General features: G+C 44.1%; 1 protein-coding gene and 1 long non-coding RNA gene across 6 annotated transcripts in view; both read left to right on the plus strand.

The window, feature by feature from the left end:
• Positions 1-18,380, plus strand: part of LOC136586642 (uncharacterized) — a 48,075-nt gene extending 29,695 nt beyond the window's left edge. Inside the window, exons 14-42 of one of the 5 annotated variants that reach the window (XM_066584798.1) lie at positions 202-288; positions 406-555; positions 949-1,092; positions 1,178-1,309; positions 1,446-1,607; positions 1,696-1,809; positions 1,946-2,089; positions 3,724-3,858; positions 4,137-4,289; positions 4,387-4,518; positions 5,264-5,410; positions 6,497-6,622; positions 8,382-8,501; positions 9,009-9,167; positions 9,450-9,542; positions 9,620-9,775; positions 10,501-10,587; positions 10,674-10,829; positions 11,014-11,097; positions 11,224-11,376; positions 12,064-12,216; positions 13,424-13,483; positions 14,467-14,604; positions 15,265-15,453; positions 15,565-15,684; positions 15,770-15,904; positions 15,998-16,254; positions 16,455-16,597; positions 17,789-18,380. In XM_066584798.1, coding sequence (XP_066440895.1) covers positions 202-288; positions 406-555; positions 949-1,092; positions 1,178-1,309; positions 1,446-1,607; positions 1,696-1,809; positions 1,946-2,089; positions 3,724-3,858; positions 4,137-4,289; positions 4,387-4,518; positions 5,264-5,410; positions 6,497-6,622; positions 8,382-8,501; positions 9,009-9,167; positions 9,450-9,542; positions 9,620-9,775; positions 10,501-10,587; positions 10,674-10,829; positions 11,014-11,097; positions 11,224-11,376; positions 12,064-12,216; positions 13,424-13,483; positions 14,467-14,604; positions 15,265-15,453; positions 15,565-15,684; positions 15,770-15,904; positions 15,998-16,005 — 3,437 coding nt within the window. In that variant the 3' untranslated portion in view covers positions 16,006-16,254; positions 16,455-16,597; positions 17,789-18,380. The remainder of the gene's footprint in view (positions 1-201; positions 289-405; positions 556-948; positions 1,093-1,177; positions 1,310-1,445; positions 1,608-1,695; positions 1,810-1,945; positions 2,090-3,723; positions 3,859-4,136; positions 4,290-4,386; positions 4,519-5,263; positions 5,411-6,496; positions 6,623-8,381; positions 8,502-9,008; positions 9,168-9,449; positions 9,543-9,619; positions 9,776-10,500; positions 10,588-10,673; positions 10,830-11,013; positions 11,098-11,223; positions 11,377-12,063; positions 12,217-13,423; positions 13,484-14,466; positions 14,605-15,264; positions 15,454-15,564; positions 15,685-15,769; positions 15,905-15,997; positions 16,255-16,454; positions 16,598-17,788) is intronic. The other 4 variants (XM_066584797.1, XM_066584801.1, XM_066584800.1 and 1 more) reach the window with 4 other exon arrangements.
• Positions 18,381-23,974: 5,594 nt separating this feature from the next.
• The window catches only part of LOC136586650 (uncharacterized), a 274,484-nt gene continuing 274,154 nt past the window's right edge, over positions 23,975-24,304 (plus strand). The window contains exon 1 of the long non-coding RNA XR_010787311.1: positions 23,975-24,267. This is a non-coding gene — a long non-coding RNA (uncharacterized lncRNA). The remainder of the gene's footprint in view (positions 24,268-24,304) is intronic.

The raw sequence follows: 24,304 nt of genomic DNA on the forward strand, positions 1-24,304 counted from the left end.
GGCAAAATATGCCAGAGTGGATTCTGAGGCAGTAAAATTGCTTGCACAGAACACCTCTAGCCTGGTAGTGACGGGTGAGCCCACAGACTGGGCATCTGCGGTGCTTTGCCGAACACCTGCGTGAGGGAGGCCTAAGAAATGCATATATTTTTTTTACTTAATGGGTGACAGTCTGAACTCAGACTTGCTTTCTCATTTCAGCAGAAGACCTGTTTCTCTTAGACCAGGACATGGATGGAGTCAGCATGTTGGCTAAGGATGATGACGCCTTACCGTGTACCGGAAGAGGTAAGACAATCTGAGCCTTTCCTACTCCAGATACGATCTAGTATGCCCTGTATGCATATTTATTTAACCTAGGATTGTTCCTGAACTCTTGCCAAGTCTTACTTTTCCGTTCTTCAGAGTCTGCTGAGAGTAGTAGCCACCTCGGTGCCTTGATGCGACTAGTGAATGAGATCCCAGGTTTCCTTTTGGGCAGCTCAGTCACAGATGGAAGCTGTTCTCCCGCCTGTAGCACAGAAGATCATGGAAACAGCAGGCCATCCCTGGAAGGTGCGCTGGGCTATATCATGATTGGAGATTGCATGTCTCTCTGTAAAAGGAACTCTTTGTTATATCTATCTCTTGGAAAGCTGGATGACCGCCAGTGTGAGCACCATTGTAGCTTCCAGGGTTGTCACTCAGCTTTTTATAGTTCTGAATGATAAATCTGCCAAGCTATGCAGAGATATGGGAATTGGCAGGTATGAAATATCCAGAAAAGCTGGGCGATAACCCCTTGGAAGGTCTGACAGCCAATTTTAATAACATATACTAATATATTCTAAACTTGGGAAAAGAAGTGCATTCTTCATTCTGGCATTACTACTTGAAAGATCCTGTTCGCAGCTCAGCCTGACATGTGTTCTGCACTCAGAAGTTAATCCTTGCATCTTATTTATTTAGTTAAGACGGAAGAACCATCACCAGCTTGTTCCCCAGCTTCTGCCCATGTTCCTCTGAGTAAGACCCCAGAAGTTGCAGATAGTCTGGGGATGCACAAAAGTGCTGAGCAGAGTAGCAACAAAATCCTGACCAAAGCAGAGAAAAGTAAGTGTCACAATCATGGAGGATGTTTGATTTCTGGCCAAAGTATGCTAAGCTTGGGATGAGTAAAACACTCTTTGTATAACAGCAGAGCTCTGTGTGACTCAGTCATTGAAGTACAGCACACCTGTCCGTCATCCATCTGTATCCTCATCATGTATCAAGAGTGACTCGGGCACCAGCGGTGAAAGTGTACAAGGCAGGCTACAGATAAAACAAGGTGAGTGTGTAGGATAAATGCACAGAATCGCCATGCATATGGTGCAGCGCAATCCCAGCCCTATGGGATTGTCATTGATAGCATTGTAAATGGGGAATTACGGTCACAAGCATTACAAGAGTATTGTCGCTCTCAGAAGAGCTTCCTGCAGCCTACAGTCCTGCTCACAACCTCGGACAACAGAAAGAGATCCCTTCGGTGAAGTCCATCATTTCCCACCTTCCCAAAACTCCATTGTACAGCCCAGGAACCCGGGACCATCTGATTCCAGACTATGCCAGGAGACCCTGCTCTGGAGGTGAGTGCGCCTTACCTAAAGAGAAACGTTTGGGTGAGACCAGGTTTACATTTATTTATTGATATATTGTACACTTCTGACCAAACAGGTGGGAGTTCACTGAGCCATTCAACATCTGCCTCACCCAGGAACCCAAGTGTCTCCCCAGTATCTCCCAATCGTGGAACTAATCTGGGGGAATTTAAAATAAAGATTAAACAAGGTCTGTATTTTATGGAGTGCAATTCGCATCATAGTAAGGAACTGTAACTTGTGTAGTTTCCTAATATCCCAAATAGCATGCAATCTATTCTATTATAGTAATGCTGAAAGTAGAGGTCACTTTTCTCCCTTTGCAGAGGATTCTGGAAGTGAGAGAGACTTGATGGAGTCGCCAATTTATGGGAGGAAAGTTTACCACACCCCATCATCCTCCTCCGCATCCCTGCAGGTAGAGAGAGTGCACTGGAAGCTGGCTTCTTCTCCTCTACGATCCCCTGCAGGTAACTCTGGTCTATATAGTCCTTGACACTTTTTTTTTTTTTTTTCCAGAACAGCATTCATTATTATATGTGCTTGGCTTCATGTCTATTGGAGACTGAGAAAGGAGGCGATTTCAAACTATGTCATTAAATCACCCAACTGCTGTTCTGTTTCTCTTCATTCTTTATACTGCAGCTCTGTTCCATTAACCCCTTAATGACGCGCCCCTTTTTCTTTTTCCATTTTCGTTTTTTCCTCCCCCCTTCAAAAAAATCGTAACTCCTTTCTTTATCCATCGACGTCGCTGTATGAGGGCCTGTTTTTTGTGGGACGAGTTATATTTTTCAATGGTGCTATTTAATGTACCATATAATGTACTGAAAAACTTTTAAAAAATTCTAAGTGGAGTAAAATGAAAAAAAAAAACAACATTTTGCCATCTTTTAGTGCGTCTTGTTTCTACGGCGCACAATCGGCAACAAAAGCGACATGATAACTTTATTCTATGGGTCAGTATGATTGCTGCGATACCAAACTTGTATAGTTAGTTTTTTTTTTTGTTTTTTTTTTACTATACTACTTTTTTTTTCAAAGACAATTTAATTTTTTTCAATTATTTTCTGCGGTCATTTTGTGCACGCAGTAACTTTTTTATTTTTCCGCCGACGTAGTTGAGCAAGAGCTCATTTTTTGCATAATGTTCTGTAGTTTATTATAGTACCCACGGGGATGGCTTGATAGGCAGTCTGCTAAGGCAGCCCTAGGGCCTTTCTAAAGGCCCCCGGCTGCCTTGACACCTGCACGGCTCCCTTGATCTCACTGCGGGGGGGGGGGGCGTGCGGGACCCCCCGAACATCGTTTGGAGGATTTAAATGCCGCTGTCAGAATTGACAGCAGCCTTTAAATGGGTAATAGCTGCGCGGCTGATCGCGGCTATCAGCTGTTATAAACAGCTGACGCCTGCACTGTATGAAGAGAGGTTGCCACGCAACTTCTCTTCATACATACCCTGCCCCTCCATGATGTACCGGTACGTCATGGAGCGGGAAGGGGTTAAACCACAGTTGTTATGAGTGACTCCAATTTAGCTGCATTGTCTGTTGGAGTGTGAATTTTGGCTTGCTGCAGTATGGAAACCCAGTCTTAGATCACTCTTACACAACTGGATTTGTATTGCAGGTTTCGTGATCGCAGTCTGTGCAAACGATCCACAGTAAAATGCGGTCAATGAAAGCATGTACTTTCGAATTTTCCTTCACACTCGCGGATACAAATTGTGTATTCCGCGAGTGTAAAAAAAAATCGCAGGATACTTTATTTTGCTGCAGAAACCTTGCGGACGGTCTCCTTTTGAAGTCAATGGAGACATCCGACCTGCAGCCTGTACGCAATTAACATTGCATATGAGCTGCGGGTGCAAGAAAAAAAAAAAAGAACTGTACTGTGCATGGCTTCATCCGTCATTTGCAGTACAGTTTGAGGTACACAGGGTCACCAGCCGGGCTCACAGCCGGAACCTGCTGCAGGCCCTCTTATGCAGAATCCGACCCGTTCATGTGAGCCCCGCCTTAAAGTTTGAAAATTTTGATATTCTTTAACAGACACACAAACCTTCTTTTTAGGACCTCTTTGTAATCCCATCATCCTCTTACAGATGCACCCTTAGGAAGCTCCCCCTTACACAGACTAGTGAACTGCTTGAAGGAGATTACCACCAGCCGCCCACGTCCTTACAGTAACACATTGTCCACCACACGATGGGGTGCAGATATGAGCAGAGTCTGTTCAGGTAAATTTACTGCAACGCTCCAAAATCTATAAATGAAACTTACTGAATGTTTGCACTGCTGAAAACGCTCAGTGCATGCCGCCGTAATGTTGGGGACATGGACAGAGTTTTAGTTAGGAATCTGGGTGCGGAGGGAGCGCACTCACATGGACTCTAATGGAGAATAAGCATGTTAAATTCCATCCATATCTATGGGATATGTTCTTAAATCTTTGAATCCTGTTAGCAAGCTTTGTCATCAGTTCTTTTTGGTTCTTTTCCTGTTAATTATATTACAGAGGCCTCCATCAGAGCAAACAGTTCCAGGGAGCCCATGATCCCAGTGCCTGAACCTAATCCGTTCACTGTAGCTGTCACCAATGGAGCCGCCCAGCTAAGGGGCATAGAGCCAAAGACCTCGGACAATCAGAATACAAGGGCGAGCAGAGAGGGTGAGAGGATGGACATAATACCTGTGTCGGTCTTTGGACAGTGGGTTGCTAATGCTGATATTTATGGTAAATAATTCCCATACTGTAATTACTACAGCGTCACCTATGAGCAGTGTCCCGCTATCTGCCCTGGGGAAGTGTCTGGAAAAGATCCACACTCGGGGTGTGTCACATGGCAGTGAGGAGCCTCGGAGGGGAGAACTGGGAATGAAGAGAACCCACTCTGATGGTAAGATAGTGGTTACATCAATACAATAGGTGCTCTATATACAATTGGTGCATGGGGTATAGCTGCACTAGTAATGGACACAACTCATGGATCCTTCTGATATGTCAGGGAATGTAGTTAATTTAAAGTCCCCTAACTAAACAATGCCTTTTTTGTAAGGGAATTTTCATAGAGGTGGGGGCTCTGTTGGAACACCCTCAAACTTCCTATCCCTTTAGAGTGGGCGCTCAGCTATCTAATGGCAGAGCTCCTGTTCCAATGGCTGGAATCGAAGAAACCTCGAGTGACCATAACCTAATCAATGGGGCCTACTACCTCTAGTTGGATTAGTAGGTTTACTAATAATTGGGGACTGATAGAACCCCTGTGCAGTAAGCCCTGGAGACCTAGAAAAGACCTGAGGGCTGTCTGCTTATTAACACTGAGTACTGGCCTAACAACTAGTAACATATCATAATGTATTAACTGTACTAACATAAAGAATAATACATTTTAAAAAAATCCCAAAAGCCTTTTTTTTAATCTGTTCTGCAAAATAAAATTATATAAATTACACATTTTCTTCTGCATTGGCCTTGTACAGCCAGGTCAGTAAAAAAAAAAAAAAGTTATGGCCGCTGAAATGTGGAGAGGTAAATAAGGAGAAATTTAGAACTTCATTAAAGCAGAACTGATCATTAAAGGATTAATCTTGTTTCCGAGCTTCGGGGTGCGCTACATTTTTAGCATTCTCTGCACATTTCAGATCTTTCCTGTCGGTCTGGTGTGTTCGGTAGTGCGAAGAGGCCAGCCATGGAAGTGTCCAGCAACTCCCGTCTTGTCAGCAGCTGTTCTCCCAGTCATCGGGATTTGTGGAGACCACCAGAAGAGCTGCCCAGGGTCCCCAGTGAAGGTAGGTACCACTGTGGAAGATCCATGTGACAAGTTGGTATAATGAAGCTGGTCTTGTAAGCTTGTGGCAAGAGTACTAAACTATCACCATTACAAAGCTGTTGTTTTCCTGCCTAGTACAGTTGGGCTTGGCTGTGAGCACATTAAAGGGATTGTCCCGCGGCAGCAAGTGGGTCTATACACTTCTGTATGGCCATATTAATGCACTTTGTAATGTACATTGTGCATTAATTATGAGCCATACAGAAGTTATAAGAAGTTATTCACTTACCTGTTCTGTTGCTAGTGTCCTCGTTTCCATGGAGCCGACTAATTTTCGGCGTCTAATGGCCAAATTAGCCGCGCTTGCGCAGTCCGGGTCTTCTTCTTTTCTCAATGGGGCCGCTTGTCCAGGATGCCGGCTCCGTGTAGCTCCGCCCCGTCACGTGCCGATTCCAGCCAATCAGGAGGCTGGAATCGGCAATGGACCGCACAGAAGCCCTGCGGTCCACCGAGGGAGAAGATCCCGGCGGCCATCTTCAGTAGGTAAGAAGTCACCGGAGCGCGGGGATTCAGGTAAGCACTCTCCGGTGTTCTTTTTTAACCCCTGCATCGGGGTTGTCTGGCGCCGAACGGGGGGGTTTGAAAAAAAAAAACCCCGTTTCGGCGCGGGACAACCCCTTTAACCTACAGTCTACAAAAGTGTACACACTTCCATCATCTGCATGAAGGATGTATGCTGAGCAGAACCTGGAGCTCCCAAGTCCCAAAGGTGCAAGCTTCTAGATTGAGCATATAGACCTTTTTAAAAGAGAATTTGCTGTTGTAAATTAGTGACTTGATGCATCCAGCACAGTCTTTTGAGGTCTGCTGCTAGAGACCAAATTGCCATAAGGAGTATATTGCAAGTGTCATACAGTTGAGCTGATCCATGTAGAATTTTCTCCCTTCCCCTCAAACTGCAATTGATTTGTTGCATTTGGGATTTTAGCATTCCCTCATTCACAGGTTTTGGAGTCGCCTTGTTTAGGGATATATAGTGTTGTCTTAGGAGCTACATTTATCACAAGTCTGCTAAAAATGCATCACTCCTCCTCCGATCATGCAGATCAGCCTATTGGAAACTCCCATTTGATGAGCGTTATGAACTGCGTGAGAAAAATCCCCGCCTTCCGACCCAGTCCGTCCATACATGTTACATCCACATCAGACACAGGCCGCATCTGCACTCAAGGTACCTACAGAAAGCTATATAGCTGATCATGTGTTGTATGTGATAGTGCTTGATAATGTAGCTAGATGCTTTATGAGATGTTGGAAAATATTTACTTGACGGGATTCTGTCATTAAAGAAAAAAAAAATCTATACTTGCTTATTCTTCTCCTGTCAGTTTACCTACCAGATCTTCACCTCACTGATCTCCTGTCTCCTGCAGTCCTGGGGGTCACCTCATCTCCAGCTGGCTGATTTCTCTCCTTCCTGTGACATTGTGCACGTTCTCAGGCAGCCTTCTTCCTGCCAGCTAATGTACGTTGCGTCATAGTTTACAGGCCTGCAAGGGGGGATGTCGATCTACTGCAGAGACTGCTCATGTGAGCGGTCTCTGCAATAGATCAGAATTCATTCCTAGCCAGTGAAGGCTATAGCACAGGGATGTGAGGAATGCAGCCTTCATAACAGGCTGGTCAGCGTGCGGTAAGGTGACCCCGGGGTATTGCAGAAAGCTCAGCGAGGACAGGATATGGGAAGGAGACTGACGGGGAAGAAGTAGGGGAGTATAGAATTTTTTATTTTTTTTTTTAACGACAAAACCCCTTTAACCCCTTAATGACACGGCCTATTTTGGCGTTGAGGACCAAGCGATTTTTGGTATTTTTACATCTCCATTTTTCAAAAGCCATAACTTTTTTTATTTTTCCGTAGACGTGGCCGTATAAGGGCTTGTTTTTTGCGTGGCGAGCTGTAGTTCTTATCGATGCCACTTTTGGGTACATAGACTATATCATAAAACTTTTTTTATTATTTTTTTTTTATGATAACGGGGAGAGAAAACGCATAAATTCTGCCATAGATTTTTTTTTTTTTACACCGTTAATCATGCAGCAGACATGACACACTAAATTTTTTCTGTGGGTCGGTATGGTTACAACGATATCAAAATTCAATTTTTTTTTAATTTTTTTTTTAGGTTTCTACACTTTTTTGCAATAAAACCCCTTTTTTTTTTTTTTTTTTTTTTTTTTGGAAGTCTTTCTTTTCAATACCTAATATGTGGGGTTTTAATTTTTTTTATCTCTTTTTTTTATGCTAATATTAGAAAAAGCACAAAAAAGGTGTGTTGTTTTTTTCCTTTTTTTTTTTTTCTTTACATTTTTCTTTTCTTTTTTTTACACAATTTGAGTCCCTCTGAGGGACTTACATCACTGCACTTATGATCGCTGTGATAAGGCATGGCAGAGTTACTGCCTATACAGCGATCATAGGCAATACAGGATGCCAGTGTCTGGCATCCTGTTGCTATGGTGACAGGCTGGGCTCTTGCGATAACATCGCGAGAGCCGGCCGGAGATAAATAGGGAGCACGCTCCCTCTGTGAACTCTTTCCCTGCTGCGATCTACTTAGATCGCGGCAGGGAAGGGGTTAACAGCGGGGGGCGCATCTCCGATGCCCCCCTGCTGTTGCAGCGAGACGCCGGCTGTGACTGACAGCCGGCTCCCGCTGTGGGATAGCACGAGGTCAGTCATGATCTTGCTCTATCCCGATGACGTACCGGTAAGTCATTTTGCGCGAAGTACTCGCCTCCCATGACGTGCCGGTACGTCATGGAGCGGGAAGGGGTTAATGGAGTATTTCCATCTTGGCTTTTCATTTACTTCAGTGAGAACTACATAAAAGGTGCTAGCTGAATCGCTCTGCTCTTTCCATCAAGTGGTTGAAACAGAGCGCTGAGTTTTAGGGCACTTATCCACGGACTTCTTTTTTTTCTTTCAGGAATCCTTTCTGAGGCGAAAAACATAAAAGTGAAACAAGAGAAAGATGAAAAGCCTCCATTGGAGGCCTTCAGACAATGGATACAGCCTCCGCAGAGTCCTGATGTCCCAAAACCATCAGGTCAGCAGCCTCTCCAATCACACCCTTGGGGTTAAGAGAAGCATCACCTTAAACTTCTGTTGGCTCTATAGTCAGCAACTCTAAAAATCCATCATCTTTTCTATATCTTCATTAATGTTCCCATTCTCACGTTTTTTTTCCCCGCTTTTACATTTATGGTTTAAAACCACTCTTGCTGCATTAAAACTGTCAACTAGTCTGCGTTTGTTTAATGATCTGAATACGGATATTGGGTGTTCATTGGCATAATAAGCTGTACGGCAAAGAGATATGAAGAGTTTAGAAGCCAAGCAGATGTATACCATGTTCAGGATAGGACTCCATTGTAGAGTCCTAGTACTCAGCAGCAAAAAATATAATGATACCCACTGGGGCTGGTTGGGAGATGTGAAATTTGTTAAATTCTTATAATTTGTCCCATAAAAGTCCAGAAAACCAATAATTTTAGCACTGACCAAAAATGATCTATTTCAGTACAGGATCAGCCTCTTGTTTAATTCTTTGCAGGGCACTTGGCTGCAAATGTCCATCTGACAGGACTCATGAAACTTATGGAGGAGATCCCATGTGCAGAATCCAGTAACCCGTCCCGGGCCATGTATAGCATCGCAGTTGGACACTCCCTCGCTCAGAGAATGGACAGATCTAATTATCTCTTCTGTAATGGTAAGAAGAGCGAATGGCTAGAAAGGGTTAATACATTCTATACTAGTTCTCAATTATAGCAGACAAGCATTTGGTACGGGTATACTGCTTGTTAGTGTATTAGATCCCTATTTTCTAATGTGTAATGCACCTTTGTCATTGACAGTAAGTAGAGATCTTGAAAATGGTACTTAAACACAGTCTTATAAAAAAAAAGGCGCAGAACTTTAGTAATACAGAGATTAGTTTTATTTATATTGAACTGGAAAACCCCTTTGCAAATGATTTTTTTCTGTTTTGTAGAGGATTCCAATTTCCAAGCGGAGCTGAATGACAACACCATTGCTTCTGTGGATTCTGTGTATAGTGACGACACGAGCTGGTCCTCGGAGAATGGTAGCGGGTCACATTCCTGTCTGCTGCCCTGATGGTAGGTTATTGGCCACTAACAGCCTCTGTTATCTAATCCCCAGTGGATCCTTCGTATTCCGCGATTGGTGGACTGCAGAGGGTGGTGAGTGAGTTTGCTGAATTGGGATCAGTCAGTCCCCTTGTGGCAGTTGCTGCTCCTCCCGTGTCTAGCGTCCAAGATGGAATTGTACTGAAGAAACCAAAAGAGGCTTTAACTGGTGAGTAGACACATCTTGAACCCAGCAAAAGACTGAATCCCACGTGTTTGTGTGAGCCCGGCCTTAAGGAGAGATAAGCATTGTGTGGATGTGGCTACACCGCTTCTGACAGAGGGGAGGGGGATCTGTGCTGGGAACCCCCTCCCCTCCCAGCCACAAATCGCAGTGGAGGACTTGAGGCACAGCACATATAAGGCATTTTAAGTACATCAGAATGAATAAAATTGGTTCTTGACTGCTAATAATAAAATAATAAAGGAGCCTGTTGTGTACGCCAGTCTCCGCTCATTTCCACGTTGCTCAGTCATGTACGGTCTACTCACACTTGTCTCAGCTGTGGTACCCCTGAGATCATTGATTAGCACTTGGATGGCACATGGCCATGCTATCCAGAAGTAAGCGGAGATCGAGGGGATTGCAGCAGTAAGCAACACTGTCTTTAAAAAGAAAAAAAATAATTTTTTGCCAGAGAACCCTTTGCAGACCCAAATTGTTGTGGTCTTTAAGGGGTGAACGCATATCAAAGATGCACAGAAGTTAGATTTTGATGCAACTTACAACAATCACAGTTCAATACAAGCAAATAGGTGATCATACAACGTTTGCCCATTCACTTGTATTGGAGTTACTGAAGCCCTGTATCCTGCATTTATAGCTGTGCAGTAGATGTCATAGTCTAGGCCTGACATTGTATTTGTTTGTGACTTTCTGAATAATTCCTGCAGCTTCCGCTTCCCGACTGAATGAGAGCGTAAGACGATCGCCCCGGGACGCTGTTAGGATTGCAGCCAGTGCTTGTTCTGCTGAGAATGGTAAGAATTTTTTTTTTTCTTTTTGGATAAATCGGTGAAGATCATTCGCATGGTTAGCCTCATGTCTGATATCTCATATCCTGCAGGGGAAGCAGCAATTGCTGCACTTCGTGGCTTGCAGAAAGTAGTCCATGGCTTTGTAGAACAAGAGTGTGTGAGTCCCATAACAGCTGTCAGAAACACCCCACCAAACACCAACCTGCGGGACATACCTGGGAAGAAAACCTGTCCGGAGGAGGAAGGTAAGATCAGCATAGCCACATTATGGACGTGGCTGCCTTTTATCCCTAGGCCAAGTTTGGGGATGCTCTGCCAGCCCCATGTGGCGCTGCCTCCCGGCCCCATGTGGCGCTGCTCTGCTGATCTTGATTTCAGGTTGTGTTTATACATTTTTATGTATATTTTGTGTTTGTCCTTTTAACACAGCTGCACCACCCCATCTCCAGGGCTCCTCTCCAGCACCGATCAGTCACTTCCTGTGTGACACTGGAAAATGGCTCTCTGAAGCGGGTAAGATGCTTTGATCAGGATGTAAATCCTTGTTTATAATGGGTCTCCCTTATACTACTCCCCCACATCACCCCTTTGATCTGTGTCTTCAGGCTGAGCTGTTTTACTCTTGCTCCCTCTTATCAGATTCCTCGTACTCTGCTCTCAGTGGTCTCCAGAAAGTGGTGAATGGCTTCTCGGAGATGAGCTGCATCAGCCCGTTCTCTGCTGTCAGTACTCCTGTCAGTGAGGGCCCCATGGACGTTTCCACCCAACGAAGGAGCGATGTTCAAGTACAAGGTGAGATTAAGGTCTTCAACTTCTCTTTGTACAGACGCCACTGTTCTGACTCTTGCTTATACCAGTCACATTCATTGTATGTCAAGAATAGTGTAGAACACGGGTACACAAACTTGTCTGAAGGCCACATTATCAGAATGTCATTAATGTATGACAGGTCGGGATCCTACCTCTGGAACTACCATCAATAAGGAGGACAGTTTTTTCTTCTTTTATTGTCTGGTACTCCAGGGGGGAGGATATTGTGATGGCGTTATGTCTCTGGTAATCTTTAGGAGTTACACAGCTATTGGTTGGCAGCCACACAATGTCATCGCAGGCCGCAGTTTGCACACCCCTGATCTAGATCATATAAAACTTCTAGCAGTCCTGCTAATACTATTAATGATATGCACTAGAGGGTGCACAGCAAGTGCATAAACCATTTCCAAATTGACTGTAATTTTATTAGTTAGTGCCGAGGGATGCTGTCAGCACTCGCAATCAAAACCATATCTATACTGATTATAGATATGGTCCTCCAGGGCAAGAGCTTCTCTTTGCAGTAGCTCTCCACTCTGGATAGTATAGGGGTCCTGTAATAATGTGCATGACTCTAATATAGAAATACAGCTAAAAGGTGACCATCTCTGCTCTGCGTATGTTTTTGCATTACTGCTGACTGAGGCTCCTTTCCTCTTTGCACAGATTGTGGCTCCTCTAGCCTCAGTGGTCAGAAAAATGTGATTAATGGGGTTCCTGATGCCAGCTGCCTCAGCCCCTTCATGGCAGCCAGTAATGTATCCAGTGAGAGTGATGCCGGCCCAACCATGAAAAGCAGATGTGAGCGCAGTGATGAGGGTTTGTCATTTTTTGCATCGTTATTCTCATTTCTATGTGACACAAGATCTAAAACCACAGATGTGACTGCAGGTAACCATTAAGCTGGGTTCACACGGGGCAAAAATCTTGCGGAATGTCCGCAGTGGGACCGCACGGAAATTCCGCAACTGAAGTCTTGCAGGATTTGGTGCCAGTTTTGTAAGCGGTTTCCTCCGCGGCAGCCATCTCTCATCATAGAGAGCCCGCAGCACAAACTGCAATACAATTGCCATGCCACGGCTTTGAAATCCGAGTGGCATGTCTGTTTCAGCGCGGCTTTATCGCAACGGACTGTCCAGAGTGTGGACAAGATTTATGCAAATCTCATCCACTTTGCTGCTTAGTCTCGGGTTTTAGATTGCAGGCGGAATTTTCGTGCAGAAAGTCTGCATGGAAATTCTGTGGCAATTACGCCCCGTGTGAACCCAGCCTTACTGTTCCTGCACTTATGTGGCCACTAGAGATGAGCGAACGTACTCGGATAAGCACTACTCGTCCGAGTAATGTGCTTTATCCGAGTACCGCTGTACTCGTGCTGAAAGATTCGGGACGCGCTGCGGAGCGGGGAGCTGCAGGGGAGAGCGGGGAGGAACGGAGGGGAGATCTTTCTCTCCTTCTCTCCCACCCGCTCTGCCCCGCTCCCCGCTGCGACTCACCTGTCAGCAGCGGAGCACCCCGAATCTTTCAAGACGAGTACAGCGGTACTCGGATAAGGCACATTACTTGGACGAGTAGTGCTTATCCGAGTACGTTCGCTCATCTCTAGTGGCCACATTTCCCGATTTTAAATATTTTAAAGCAATGCTGGGAGATGCAGCTTAGAGACTATGGTGTGAGTTACTTAGTCAGCCATACAATACTGGAAGTCTCTCCTGCTAAGCAATCTTATAGGAAAGGCTTCCGATATTGTTTAGTGAAGGGTGAACATTATAATGTCCCTCTGCTGTTACACTGGAGTCACAGGTTCTACCTTGCTTCATACATAATGGGGGAGATTTATCAAAACTAGTGCAGAAGAAAAGTGGATCTGAATATCCGCAGCTGGAATCTGGTTGTCCTTTGCACCAAGTTCGATTAGTCTCCCCATTAGCTTTGTTGAGCTAGAAGGATGTGATGTGCATGTCTATAAAACTGGGCAAATATCAGTGTGTATATAAAGTAACCTTTAACCTCTGTCTATCCCCAGATGAAATGTCACAAAAATGCTCGCTTGAAAGGCAGAAGCCAGCCACCATCACTCTACCCAGTAAGTCCTTTCTAAAATGTATTCTCTACCCTCACGAAGTCTTTTGTTGTTAAGCCACACTGGATATTAACTTTTATTGCCATTTGCTTTTAGTTGCACGTCACTACTCCCCAGATCAGGCTGTGCCAAAATTCTGAAATAATGATGTCCTTGCCAATAATTACTGCAAAAAAGCCACTGAATGTAAACATCAGGTGCCCAAATTCAGAAGTAAATACTTTTTACCCTTCCTATGAAAAAAAAGAAATAACCTAAATTAAAGCTGCTTACCTTCTAGTCCAGGTATCCTTCATAAAGTAGATGCCCATTTAGAATGCCAGTGTCCCATGCCATGTGTGTATGGCTTGGCTTTGCAAACAAAGATTTAGGTAAGGTGTTGTCCACATCTACTACATGCTCGCTGGTGGCTGATGAGCCCAATTTAGGATAGGCAGATCCGGCCACAGTTGCATGGGAAAGTTTGTCCAGAATTTGGTGCTGCACTGTCCTGGGTCTTTCTCGGTCTCCTGTTCTCCGTGAGATCAACCTGGTGAGCGTTCTCAAAAGGGGAGACGGCTTGGTACGTGTTGTGCTTCCAGTCTCTGCGGAGGCTAGAGTAGACCACTCGTTGCGATCCATATGACAGTGCTGCTCTTTATCAGCATTTACACTAAACTAAAAATTAGTCATATGCAGATACTCTGGAGCCATGTACAGATGCCACTTACATGTTATGTCAGGGGAACAGTCTTAAAAACTTTATAACCAGAACAAGGATCCCTATAATGTCAGAGGACAGGTAATATGCTCAGATTTGGTATCATCATACTCTGAAGCATTACAGGATTCTTTTATGTCATAAACTCAATTATGCAATTCCATACAAAGTGATAGAACCAAGAAAACTTGTTTTTTTCCCTTTTTTGTAAAATTTGTCCTTTTGCTGAACATCTACCATCCAGAAAGAGCATAAATTGTTGTTTTTTTTGTTTGTTTTTTTCAAGACCGCAATGACTCGGAATATTCACGTACCTCATCCAGCAGCCACTGCATTGACCTCACGCAAGAGGAGGAGGCAGCAATATCTAGCAAAACCAGGACTGCGCTACTCGAAAAGGAGACAAAGCAGAAAAACCAGGAAGGTACAGACCTCAACAATATGTAGCTGAAAGGTCCCATAGGCTAAACACTGTGGACATTACATGCTTCTATATTGCATAATGAAAAGTTCTGTTAACTTCTAATACACTTTTTTGTCTTTCGGTTCCTCACTAGTTTTAAAATCTCTACTTGCTGTCAGTAAATGGAAACATTTTTTGTTTACATCCAAAGGCTGAAATCCTGTTCCGTTGCATTTTAAAAGTGCTGATAATCTTGTATCAGCCTGGAGTCCACACTGATATAGTAATAACCTTCAGCCGTGTATTAGGTAGCAAATAGAGTAATGCCCCTTTTACACGGGACAAGTGTCTGGAAAATGATACCCGACACTCGTCACCGTGTATACTCTCTCCGATACAGGAGGGAGTATCGCCGGATCGCTCACAGCGTGGCAAGCATGGAGGCGGGGCAGCTGGAGAGAGTTCTCGTCTCGCTCTCCTCCGCCCCTCTCCATTCACTGTAAGCAGCGGTCATTCAGTACTGAACGGCTGCTGTTTACACTGAACGATGCTCATTCAGGATTTTAAGCATGTACAACTGGACGACGTGTTTAGACTGCCCGATTCTGATTGAAATATCATGCAGTTCTCGTTCACTAATCTTTCAGTATTTCACATAAGTTGTGCAATTGTCTCTTACAGGTCCCTCTCTTGGCCGACCTGCAGAATTACCCAGTTCCTGGCCCAAAAGTCCAGTGGGTAACAGATCCAGATTTCAAGGCAGCAGCCGTACCCCCTGTAACCAACTGATCGATCTGACTGTAGAGGATGAAACCCTGACTAAACCCAAAGTATCGAGCACAGAAGTTACCCGGAAACCAAGTCATACTGGTAAAAGCAACAAGATTGCTTTCTTTTGCCTAAACTTCTTGCTCCACATTTCATTCTACCTGAAGGCCTGTGATTGTAGATGTATCGTTCCTTTTCGGTTCCTCTCCTCAGGTATCACACTAAATCCACCTCTTGCTGAGAAGCACAGACACTCCATTAACTTACCAAAGGCTACAAGTGGCAAACTGGATAAACCACTGGACCCAGGGGCATCAGGCTCCAGCAGAGGAGGTAGTTATATCAGAGCTGCCAAATCTGACACTGACCATGGGTGGAAGTGATATCTTGCCCGAGTTAATATCTTCTATATCTCCAGGTGTTCCTGCGGTCAATGAACATCTCAGCGGTCTGGAGAAGCTCCTTAAAGGAGTCCCAACATTTACCCCAGCAAACAGACCCAGCGGTCAAGCCTGGGGCGGGAGCTGGTGGTTTAAAAATGCACCATCTCATGGTAACGTGTACTGAACAGCTACCTGTACCAAATAAATAAATAATTATATATATATGTATGTATAAAATAAATTTGCCATCTTTTTTCCACCAGAAACTTGAAACCGCCTCCGTCGTGATGATGACCACAAGTGACGGCAGCGGAAAAGAAGTGTGGCAGTGTTCATTTGGGGCTGACATTGCTCAGCAGCCACATGTGGACCTGCACAAACGGTGAATCTGAGAAGGTTTTACAAATACATGCAATCTAACCTGGTTATGGAGACTATGGAGAGGCGCACAGGGACAGCCGGATCACAGACGTTGCACATATGAAGATAGGAGCGGCTGGCACAAGTCTCCAGTAAGTCAGTGAGTACCTGACTTCAGTGTGGCAGATCCCTACAGTGGCTAGCCATTCATTAGTTTGATGAACAGGAACGTCGATCTGCCTGGTTTAAAATGATGAATGGAAGGGAATAATGGCCGAAATCATTCTTCCATTGTATATGTAATGTATGCATGAATCTGCAAATCTGCAATCGAGTGAAATGATGCCTTCATCTCTACAGTTGAAATCTTCTGTCGAAAGAACAGTCTCTGTACCAGGCATCCCATATTGGAGTGGTCGGATGTTCAAGTACAGCAGTGAATGGTTCCTGTGAGGATGAGGCCTCCAGGGTAGCGGATAGGAATGGATAGTGTCCTGGACCTAGTAAGTACTGTGGAGCAGGATGGCTTACTCTGATGATTGCTGGTAATTCCTGACTCTTAATATTAACCCTCTCTGTATCACTTCTTTTTTATCCATGTAATTTGCCTCTTTATACTGCTAAATGACATGCATGAGGTATAAAGTACCTTTGGCTAATATTCGAGAATTGCATTATAAAACCTACTCACAGAGCTGCCGCAAGGCCTTGAGGCACAGTCTGCAAACTACAGACCACAGTGTGACATGGACAGTTTACTTAGTAATGCACCTCTTTTCTTTATATCTCATCTAAATTTAAAGTAATTTTGGGCTGATTAATATATCTTTATAGGGCTGAGAAGTTTGGTTTTATGATATTCAGCTCCAAATTGCTTGCTTCCCTCCCAGATAGTTACATGATGATACTTTGACATTTTTAAATGTCTGCTGTCACCACTAGGGGGAGCTTACAGAAGACAGATTTATTATGGAGGTCAAACGGAAGCCGTGTACATATGAATGCAGTGTGGTCACCCTACTGGAGAATGCAATCAGACAGGGTTTCATCATGCAGCTCTGTCTACTAGGGGCAGGGCATTTGGAGCTCTGTATCAGAAAAAATAAGGTCCCAAACTACTAGAATATAAATTCTCTAGTCTGACAAGGAGCTGCAAGAAATGAAAGTTCTCAGCAGCGGTATTATGTGTTCGGCCATCCATGTCTACAGCAGGAGTACTTCAGCTAATAAGGATATGTTGAGCAATTCTCCAACACAGGAATTCACAGATGACCACAGCGGCAAGACTTATGACTTTTAGAGCAGGGCTAATACAAATGAAGGGAATTGCATGTGCGGGCAAGTTCATTTAGCTAGAAATACTTCATAGTCCAGCTTTCTTCGAGCAACATGCCGTCAGAATTTCCAGTCATTGTTATAAGGCTTGTTTAAAAAGTCTGGCATTGACTTGCAGGAATGCTGCCTTCCAAGAGGTGGCGCTGTAGAGGTATTATCCATCTTTTTATTTACATATTTCCCAGAGGAGCATGCATGGCCTTATAATTCTCCTCACAGCTTTTAGGTACTCTCCCTAAGGAGAAACGATACCTTTCCTGACCCACGTCTTTTACCCCAGCACTTATCCATTTTTTGATGAGGGTCATATCTAATATGAATTAAATTACTAATGTCCTCCATTAACTCTTTCTTTACAGGTACACAACTCATCTCTGCAGCCACCATCTATAGGTTCCATGTGTGGTGAAGGACTGTACAGTATGAGGAGGCTGGAATACATCTCTAACCTCCATATTCATTCCTCCCTGGATCATTAGGGTGAGCCATGCAGTGACCACCCTATTCCTGCAGAGGGCGCTCACACTGGACAGTAGCCACAGGCTCATCATCATGGCTGGATATAGTTTGAGCTCCCCCATATCAGAGCTGCTCATAATGTAAATGTTGTATATTAATGTTGGCGTGACAATCTGCAACGCGCAGCCCACAAGGAGACAGGGTCAGTTTCAGCCTGAATATAGAGGTTTGTCATTTCTGATAAGTTTCTATTTTCTGCTTAACATTTTGCCCATTTATATTTTTTCTTCAATTATTTATTTTTTTATAAATTCAGTTATTAAAGAAATTTAAACTATCTTGGAAATCTATGAATGCACCAAACCTTGATGAGGGAAGATGAGGGTTGTTGTTCCTCTTCTCACCTCCACATGTTGTAAACAGGGTTATTATAGAAAGTCTAATCGGGCTACAAATTGTATGAGAGAAATAAACCTCTTCTACCTCAGAGAAGCTTGTGTATTCATGTATTCGCTATTCTCTCACATTTGTTCAGTTTGATGCAATCTTGCACTCTTCTCTTAGCCATATTGGTCCTTTCATGTCAGCTGGTGTAATTTGGGAGAGGGTCCCTGCTCAACCACCTTCAATTTTGTGGAAACTTTTACAGAATGTTCATACAACACCTGTATGAAGTTCTGCAAAGTTTTAGTTTGGTTGGGGCTTCATTCCCACTACCGTATATCGCCCGCTATCTTCACAGCCGGCTGAAAAACGCTACCATCTGGGGCGTAAAAGCTCGTGAACGGGTGCACAAATTTAAAGTTTGTGTGCCCGTTCACATAGCATGGGCCCCGATGCATATATGCCAAGGCTGCCATGCCGTTGAGACTTCCCGTTACCTCCCCTCCGGCTCAATGCAGCGGGAGGTGGCGGGATGGGGGCGCCTCCTCCCATTGCTGGCTGTGGAGAAAGGGTAGGAGCTTAGCTGCGCCCCACCCCCTTGTCTGCAGTCAGCAGTGGGTGGTGCGGTACTTAGCTTTGCCCACGCCCCCTCCCATTGGAATTAGTCAGAGGGGAGGAGAGCAGAGGGAGGAAGTTTAGCAGTCCCATAGGAGCCCATGCAGCAGCAGACTTATTCCGGCCCTAAAGATAGTTCCAGGACTATCTTTTGGGCCCGACGTAAAAACTCCCAATACTATATTGGCTGGCCGATTTGCTTTTACGTCATGGGAATACGGCCGTGTGATCTGATGCATTGGAATCCAATGCATCAGATTACAGCGTATATAGGCCGAGCGTAAAACCGGCGGTCCAATAAATGCTCGTGGGAAAGAGCCCTGAGGCACTAGAGCAATTTGCATAAAAGTCACTCTTCTCTCGTAGAGGTCGTTCCGCAAAAAATATTCAAGTTTGTGTTGCCACTGTTGATCTAAGCAAGCTAACTCACTGAAACTTGGTGCACTTGGTCAACCTTTTATGTAGAATTAGAAAATGTTACAGGCAGGGACTCCCCTAAGCATTGGTTTGGTGGCTAATGAGGCCCAAAGTGGCTGGTAAATGTCACGACAGAATAGTCCACAAGTTTAGGAACCTATAACTTCTTACATGGCTTACATAAACTGGAATTTAGCCAGTGATTGGTACAAGTGCCGACCAAAGCACTGTTACACTGGCTTCTATTTTACTTGCATACTTTTGTTTTTATTCCCCAATGAAATTGGTAAAAAAATGATTTTTGCAAACTTCACAATTTTATTATTTTTTTAAACCCCTGGAACCGAGCCTCTCAAGGCATTTGTAGATGAATGTTTCGAAGACCGTGATCCTGAGGACATAATTGTGTGTAAACCACGGGTTCCCACTGATTGGGACCCATTAGAAACAAAAATTTTCAGAACCTTTTGTCATCACCACGATGATTTTGGAATCTGCATTTTTTTTTTTTTTTTTTTTTATATATGGAACAAGCCACGGAAAATCCTCCTGTGATGGTGTAGGAGGCAGTCAAGCGTTTCGCTGCAGGAGCAAGCCTGTGAAAAAAAAATATAACAGACATTGAATTTATTTTCGGTGCGACAGAAGAAATTGAAGAAGCTAAAGAAGATCAAGAGGAATGATTTATGAATGATTGTACGCTACTGGAACAAGATAAAACTACCATTTTGTACCAGTCAATGATAAAGTAATTTGTGTCAGCAGAGTATCAAATGACACAACGTCGTTTACAGCAACTGTTGATCAATGTGCGAAAACAGTCTTCTAGTATGTGCCAGCAGCAGACCTTCAGCCAGCCAATCAGTAGCTTGTGTTTATGATGACAAGTGGTGGATTGGAAACGTATGTAAAATTTTGATCTAAGAATGTGAGGCTTTGATAAACTTAATGCATCCTCGTGGGCCGGCCCAGTCACCTGATTGGCCAGCTGGAAGAGAGACTTGTTGGATTCCGGAACAACGTACTTTCCAATATCCCTGTTCCTTCAATGACGATGATGGGTCAAAAATACCATCTCTCTGAAGCAATGAGCAGTAAATGTCACGCCTTTAAACTATAAAATGAAGCATTATGGCTTGGAAACCATAAAGTAACCCAACCAAGGCTTGGAATCCTCAGCAAAGGTGGCATTTTAGGCTTGGGATTCTGGTAGACATCCACATTCAGGCTTGTCTGGCTATTGGGCATGGCCCCTTGGTGATGGGGATACCAATCTTGAGCTGGTTTCACACGGCCGAGAAAATGGCGCGAGACTTGTACGTTGCGAGACACACACATACGAACCCCATTCATTTGAATGAGGTCATACACACGAGCGATGTTGTCCGGCATGGCACCGCGATTCTAAGCCGGGAACAAATCGCAGCATGTTCTTATCTAGCAGCGAGATTGCCTATTTTTTGTAAACGGGGCTGGCAGCAGCCCCATTGAAAGCGATGGGGGAACTCTGCGATCCTCTGCCGCCGCGGCAAATTCACTTTTATCCACACAGTGATGCGAGGCTGCGGTCACATGAAAATGCTTCGCATCAATGGGACTTTCACATGGATGGCGACAGCGATACGGCCCAATATCGCCCTCGCCCGTGTGACGCTAGTCTTACACTTTGGTTGTGGCACTGCCACCATGGACCAACGAAAGGATTTACACATTTTGTGTGAAATTCATCACTCTTTTACCTGAATTTTTTCCCCTTAAGTGGAAAGACCCCAACGTGAAACTACAGGAACAGATAGATTAAAACCTGCTCTTTCTAATGGCACAAAGCAGTATTGAAAGTGTCCCTTTCGAGTTATAGGTGTTTTTAAAAATTTGCAAAAATTTACCAATTTCAGTGTGAAATAAAACAAAGCATGTAAGCAAAATAGAAGCCAGTGTAAGAGTGCTTTGGTCACACTTGTACTACTCACTGGCCAAACTCCAGCTATTTCTTAATAAGCTATTTTGTTGTGACCTTTGCTAGCCCCTTTGGGCCTTATTAGCCACCAAACCAATGCTTAGAGAACTCTGCCTGGAAATTTTTAGAATTCTACATAAAGTTGACAAAGGGGTTTAACCCTTTCCAATCCACTGTCTGACGTCTGAAGACATTATGATTTAAGGCTGTACAGCTCAGATGTTGGAAGACATCCGTCGGGGTTCTCTTACTGTATATTGCCAGCCTCTCTGCTGTTGGAGCCTATCCAACGTGTCACCTCATGCAGTACTGGATTTAGCCAGCAGATAGCGCCATTATATAACGGCAGAAAAAGGAGTAACCCCCTAAGAAAACCAGGATACAAATTGGATTGGAAAGGGTTGAGAGGGGACTAGACGTCTTTCTCGAGCAGAAGGATATTACAGGATCTAGACATAAGGTGACCAGCGGGTTTGTAGTTCCTACCTGACTATAAGACCCGGAACTATGCTTAATTTACCTGATCGCCCTCACATCTGCATGTGCAAAGAATCAACCAGCAAATTAGCAAACATTCATCATCTGATCAGCATGTTTATGCAAGTGTAAAAACTATCTAGCTGGCTGAACATCTCGTATAAAGGAGATGTGTGGCTGACCAATGATAGCTGTATGGGGATGAAGGATCATATTAACACTTGGTCATGCTTAAACATGTGTCCCTGTATACAATATTAAAGGGGTTTTCCAGGGCACTTTTTCTGGGATCGGCAGGGGTCTGCTGCTCGGGATCTCTGCTGCCGAGCTGCTTCCCAGCACCGCTGTCAGTACGGACAGAGCAAGAGGCAGCTCACTGAGAGCTGTGCCTGCAGTACCAGCCCTGGCCACTGTGGTATGGATGGCGCAATCTGCTTCCTGTACTGACAGCTGAGCGGCAGACACCACAAATAAAAGTTCAGGACTGCAGCACTGAGAAAGTATTTGGGTGTTTAAGAAAGGTGCAGCAGAAAACATATTGTGGACTGCCAATCTTACAACAGGCCTCCACACCGCTGGTGCCAGTTCGCCTCAAATGGTGCTATTCTACTCTACCACCTAAACCTATCAAAATAGTGCATTGTTTTTCCCGCACGGTGAACGTCGTCTGAAAAAAAAATAAATAAAGAACGCCAGAAATGCACTTTTTTAGTTACCCTGTCTCCCAGAAAAAAACGCAATAAAAAGCGATCAAGAAATTGTATGTATTCCAAATTGGTACTATAAGAAACTATAGATTACGCAAAAAATGAGACCTTGCTCAACTACGTCGACGGAAAAATTAAAAAGTTATTGCGCGCACAAATTGACCGCAGAAAATAATTGAAAAAATTTTAATGTCTTTGAAAAAAAAAAAGAGTATAGTAAAAAATAAACTATACAAGTTTGATATCGTAGTAATCGGACCGACCCATAGAATAAAGTTATGTCGTTATTGTAGTTTGTGCGCCGTAGAAACAAGACGCACTAAAAGATGGCGAAATGTGTTTTTTGTTTTTTTTTCATTTTACTCCACTTAGAATTTTTTTTTAAAGTTTTTCAGTACATTATATGGTACTTTAAATAGCACCATTGAAAAATACAACTCGTCCCGCAAAAAACAAGCCCTCATACAGCGACGGCGATGGATAAATAAAGGAGTTACAATTTTTTTAAAGGGGGGAGTAAAAAACGAAAATGGAAAAAGAAAAAGGGCCGCGTCATTAAGGGGTTAATAGACAAAAATGCCCTAAAGTCCCAGACAGCCCCTTTTAACCTTACACCAATCAACCTGCTCATTGTCGGGTCGCCACTTGTTCACATATGGCCCTTTTACACGGGACGACAGTCGAGTCAACGTGAGCGGTGACGTCACCGCTAAGGTCGTTAGCGCTTGTACAAAGCGTTTACACTGACGGGTAAAAAGGGTGAGTGACAAGGCGGTGACCCAGTAGTGAAGTCAATGTTTACACTGAACAACAAGCCCACAATGGTTTTTGTGCTGACTAAAAGCCAGCAATAACTAATAGTGATATTGTTGAGCATTAATCATACAGTGTAAATGCAAAAGTTCATTCATTTGAATGAATTTTGAGCGATAATTGTCCCGCATAAAGGGCCAAATAGTCAGATTATCTGCCTGTGTTAACCCCTTGAGTGGCACGCCCGGAAATTTTCCGGGACGAGGCCCACTGCCCATCACTATGGGAGCTGCAGAGCACAATGCCACAAGCTGTGACAGTGTGCTCTGCCTGCACAGTCCCACAGAGAACAAAGCAAGAGCTTTGAAAAACCAGCAGAAGATATTGCCGATCTGCCGGCAATCTCCTGCTTCTAATGTCCTGCTTTGTTTAGAGGTTGCTATAGAGACCATCCGCTTGTCAGAAGCAAGCCGATGGTTTCTGTGGCAGGGAGAGCTGGTGCTGGGCTGTCAGAGGACAGCTAGGTACCAGCTCTTACAGCAGAGATCAGAGAAAACCTCTGATCTCTGCTGTGTTAACCCTTTACATGCGGCAGGCTATGTGACTGCAGCATGTAAAGGGCTGTCACCATCGGACCCCCGGAATGTGATCAGGGGGTCCGGATGGGTCCCTGTGGAAGTTCCCTAAAGGGAAAAAAAAACCTAAAAAAATAATAAAAACACTTGTCTCCCTTTACTTGGTTAAAAAAATCAAAAATACAAATCACACATGTGGTATCCATGCGTCGTAATGACCCAGAGAAGGAAGTTAATGCATTATTTAACCCCTTAATGACATGGCCCCTTTTTTTCTTTTTTCCCCATTTCTTTTTTTCCTCCCCCCTGTTTAAAAAATCACAACTTGTCCCGCAAAAAACAAGCCCTCATATGGCCATGTCAATGGAAAAATGAAAAAGTTATGGCTCTTGAGACGCAACTGCAAAATTAGTTGAAATTCAATGATTAAACCATTTTTAAAAAACCTGCCCTGGTGGGCACGACAGGGTGGTAGGAAACCCGCCACTCAAGGGGTTAAAGTTGCCATAATCCCTATACATATACATCATA

Source organism: Eleutherodactylus coqui, chromosome 12, assembly GCF_035609145.1.
Source record: "Eleutherodactylus coqui strain aEleCoq1 chromosome 12, aEleCoq1.hap1, whole genome shotgun sequence".
NCBI classification, from domain to species: domain Eukaryota; kingdom Metazoa; phylum Chordata; class Amphibia; order Anura; family Eleutherodactylidae; genus Eleutherodactylus; species Eleutherodactylus coqui.